The sequence below is a fragment of the Plasmopara halstedii genome (genome assembly GCF_900000015.1).
Source record: "Plasmopara halstedii genome assembly, contig: Scaffold_2476, whole genome shotgun sequence".
NCBI classification, from domain to species: Eukaryota; Oomycota; class Peronosporomycetes; order Peronosporales; family Peronosporaceae; genus Plasmopara; species Plasmopara halstedii.
In genome coordinates this window covers 1-3,270 of record NW_020189383.1, presented here as the reverse complement: position 1 = coordinate 3,270, position 3,270 = coordinate 1, and the positions used below count along the sequence as shown (strand labels likewise).

Sequence of the window (3,270 nt, the reverse complement as noted above, 5' to 3'; positions counted from 1 at the left end):
GTTGAATTATGCTAATTCATTCCTAATACAATACATCTTCTGTTGTGTAATATTACGGGTCCCCGGTGATAATTTACGTACTGGGGTATTTTTGATATTTTTTGAAAAGTTGGGATATTTTTTTATATATGGCAAAATTTGGGCATTTTTTTTATTCTCCCTTTTTATATATATAAATTTAAAAAAAAACTGCGTTTCACCATCAATTGAGCAGATATGTCGTTACCACGTCTGTTCATTTGTTTGCATTTTAATTGGGTGATCGGGTTAATGTTTGTCTGTCATCGCTTTGCACCTTTTCAACCAATCAGTGCTATCTTGGGAATAAAAAAATTATGAAAAGCAAGAAATGGCAAATGGCAGCAGCGGCGGGCGCAGCTTTAGTAGCTGCTCGGCTTGCTCACTGGCAATATCAGCAATATGTGTGCGTACTCGCAATTACATAGTAAATTTATAGTACATGTGCGAAGAAGAGTATTTTAATAAATTTCATGAACTTATTTTTTGCGAAAATGTGTGGCGTCTAATGAATTAGTATGTTTAAGAAGCGCCATCAGTCTCTGAAACTACTACAAGAGGTAGAAAGTATTGTCATTGAGGTGGCTTCTCGACTGATGCAATTGGACAATCAAGTGAAGGAGTTATTGAAGTATGATATCGACAAAGAGGGCGGCGTAACGGAGCTAGATGAAGCAGCCGACTCTACGCTAAATTCCTGTATGTTAATGCAACTATTTTACCAGGCGATTCCTGAAATTTTTGCATGTGGATTTATCGCAGGTGCTTTATCAAACTACCACTTTGACTCGCAGGCCAACAAGCTCAAAACAAAATGGGACTCGTACGATGTTGACGCTGATTTGGAGACTGATAAACAGGGAAATACAATAAGGAAATTTAATTTGGCTCGGTTAGTCCCAACGCACACAAGATCGAAGGCGCTTGCTATTTCACACGGGATTGAGCAAGAATTCGAAGCTGTGCTATCGTTTCTGGACGATATTCGTGGTGACGTCGAAGTGAAGCGGCTGCGTAAGTCTATTGTCAGCAAGATCACCACAGATTATCTAGCTCGGATCGACACCATCCAAGCAATGATTAAAAGCGATAGCTAGTGCATTCACCTTCCTGTTGTGTTGAAGTGCTTACACTTAAGGAAGTCACGTTGTTTATCAGAGTATAAGGCAACGTCGAATATTGTCTCCTAAAGTGTAGTCACAGAGTATATGGAGAGTCAACAACAGGCGTGATCAGTGACGTCAAAGAATGCTTGCCCTCGATAAATGGATGTACAGAGTAAAATCAACACTTAAGTAGATCGATAAATAAAAGGGTGACTGTTATATTAAACCTGGTTAAAGTGTCTCTGGTTTATCTCAGGAGACCGAGAGTTAGTAAGAAACTGTTCTCAGGGTCTTTTAACTTTGGCAATAATCTAAGCCGTTCTTGAAAAATCAAAAGTTCAAGAAAGCAAAACGTACAAGAAAATTAGGAAGCAGATTCTTACAGCGTAAGCGCTCCAACCTCAGCCACACTCGTAGTGAAAACGGATCCGACCAGTACTTGGCCAAGAGCTGACTAACGGCAAGATTGTTGAAAAGGAACATAGATGGAGAAGTGAAAAGATTGAAGCATCCAGATTGGATGTAGCGTGCATTTATTACTGCATCCATAATCGACTTTACCATAGTATATATTCATGCTTGAGCGCACCGCAGAAGAATTCGGTAGATTGAACCAAAGCCTTCGATAGCCGCAGGAAAGAAGACAGTTGCCCGTTTGATGACTGCACTGATGCTGAAAATGCAGCATCTTACAGTTTGTGCAGACGATTTCATCAAGGTTTTAAGGATAGGCGTCAAGTAGCGATAACTGATGAGAGACTGTCATTGTTGTGCTTTTCATCGCAAAGAAAGATGGTATAACTGGTCTTCGAGATTGTTGGCGAGAAAATATCGTCACTGTCAAAATTGGCAGCAAGCGGTTTCTATCACAAAAATACGTGTCAGAAAGAAGGAGATTTCTGATTCCCGTCAAGCGAGCTCACCCTGTATCTCGCCAAGGAGAACGCCGTCGCGAATGACGCGTGGATGACAATTTTGCTTAGCATATGCTCGACAATGATGGCATCGATGAAGCATACTTAACGACAGGGACGATTGAACCCTGTTGTTTTGGATATGGAAACTATAGAATATTTTGATCGCAAAACCTCACAGGAGCGTATCACGTGATTGTGAAGTTACTGAGCGGAAGACCTTCTGCGATCAACGTACACGCTAAAAGAACTCCGAGTAAAGTGGCAAGGAAAACGAGTGAATGTGATAAGTTGTGCTTTCATTTCAATATTCAGAACTTTGTGTGATATATCATATCTGTAAAGCAGAAGCCAAACACATCCGTTTTAGCGTTTAGTACCTCATCACGGTAGGCAGTCTCCAATTCGCCAATGCTATTGTCGACGACAGCGTCGGAGCTCAAGAAAAATATGTAGCCATTTCAAAAGAAATTGTGACCTGATAGGTAATCAAATACAAATTACTTTGCTGTTTTTAGCTTTCGATCTTTTCAAACTCTTATAGAGAGTCCGACCCCTAGCCCTATTGGGGTACTATTGACAAAAGAAAAGCCCTTGATTCCAAGGTCGTTAAAATGTTAGATTCGCTATTCCTTTTTCGTGTTATTCTTTTAGCGTTCAAGTGTAGTCGCAGAAAAGCATTGCCTCGTACCTGAAGTCGTCATTTAATTGATATGAATCACCGCTCTGTTTGACACCAGATTTTGAACACTGTCCGAAATTACGATGAAATAGCCTGAAGGTATTAACGAAGTGTTTTACCAATTATTGCGCTCAAAATAATACCACATCACTGCCTGACCTCTACCGTACCTGCTCTTCTGAGTGTTATTCCGCCAAGAATCCGCTTCCGTGCAACAAATTAAGTGGCTTAACAAGTGTAACGGGGTTACACGTACTCTGGAAACAGGTGTGTGTGTCACACGAGATGGGCAAGGTGTAACTGCACCCAAACAAGAATACGGTATGTGGCTAGATAGCCAGTAGTTTTGCATGTATTTGGATTTTACTATATATATTTAGGAAAATCTATGCATCTAAAATTAGGCGGGCTGGCCGCAGAAAAAAATAAATAAAAATCAGTTTTGGACTTTAAACGGAAGAGTAATTTGCCTTGGGTTAAGGCAATAATTAATCTTGGAGTAAGCGGATTGCGATCTGCTAACTCGTACTTGTTCTAAGTATAGAACGAA

General features: G+C 40.3%; 1 protein-coding gene across 1 annotated transcript; it reads left to right on the top strand.

Annotated features, from left to right (window-relative positions):
• Positions 1-335: 335 nt before the first annotated feature.
• PHALS_03984 (uncharacterized protein) lies at positions 336-1,115 on the top strand (the record flags this gene model as incomplete). The annotated part of the gene is made up of 3 exons (XM_024718287.1): positions 336-424; positions 536-717; positions 781-1,115. 3 exons carry the CDS (start codon positions 336-338, stop codon positions 1,113-1,115), a joined length of 606 nt encoding a protein of 201 aa, XP_024583701.1.
• Between the last annotated feature and the right edge of the window lie 2,155 nt (positions 1,116-3,270).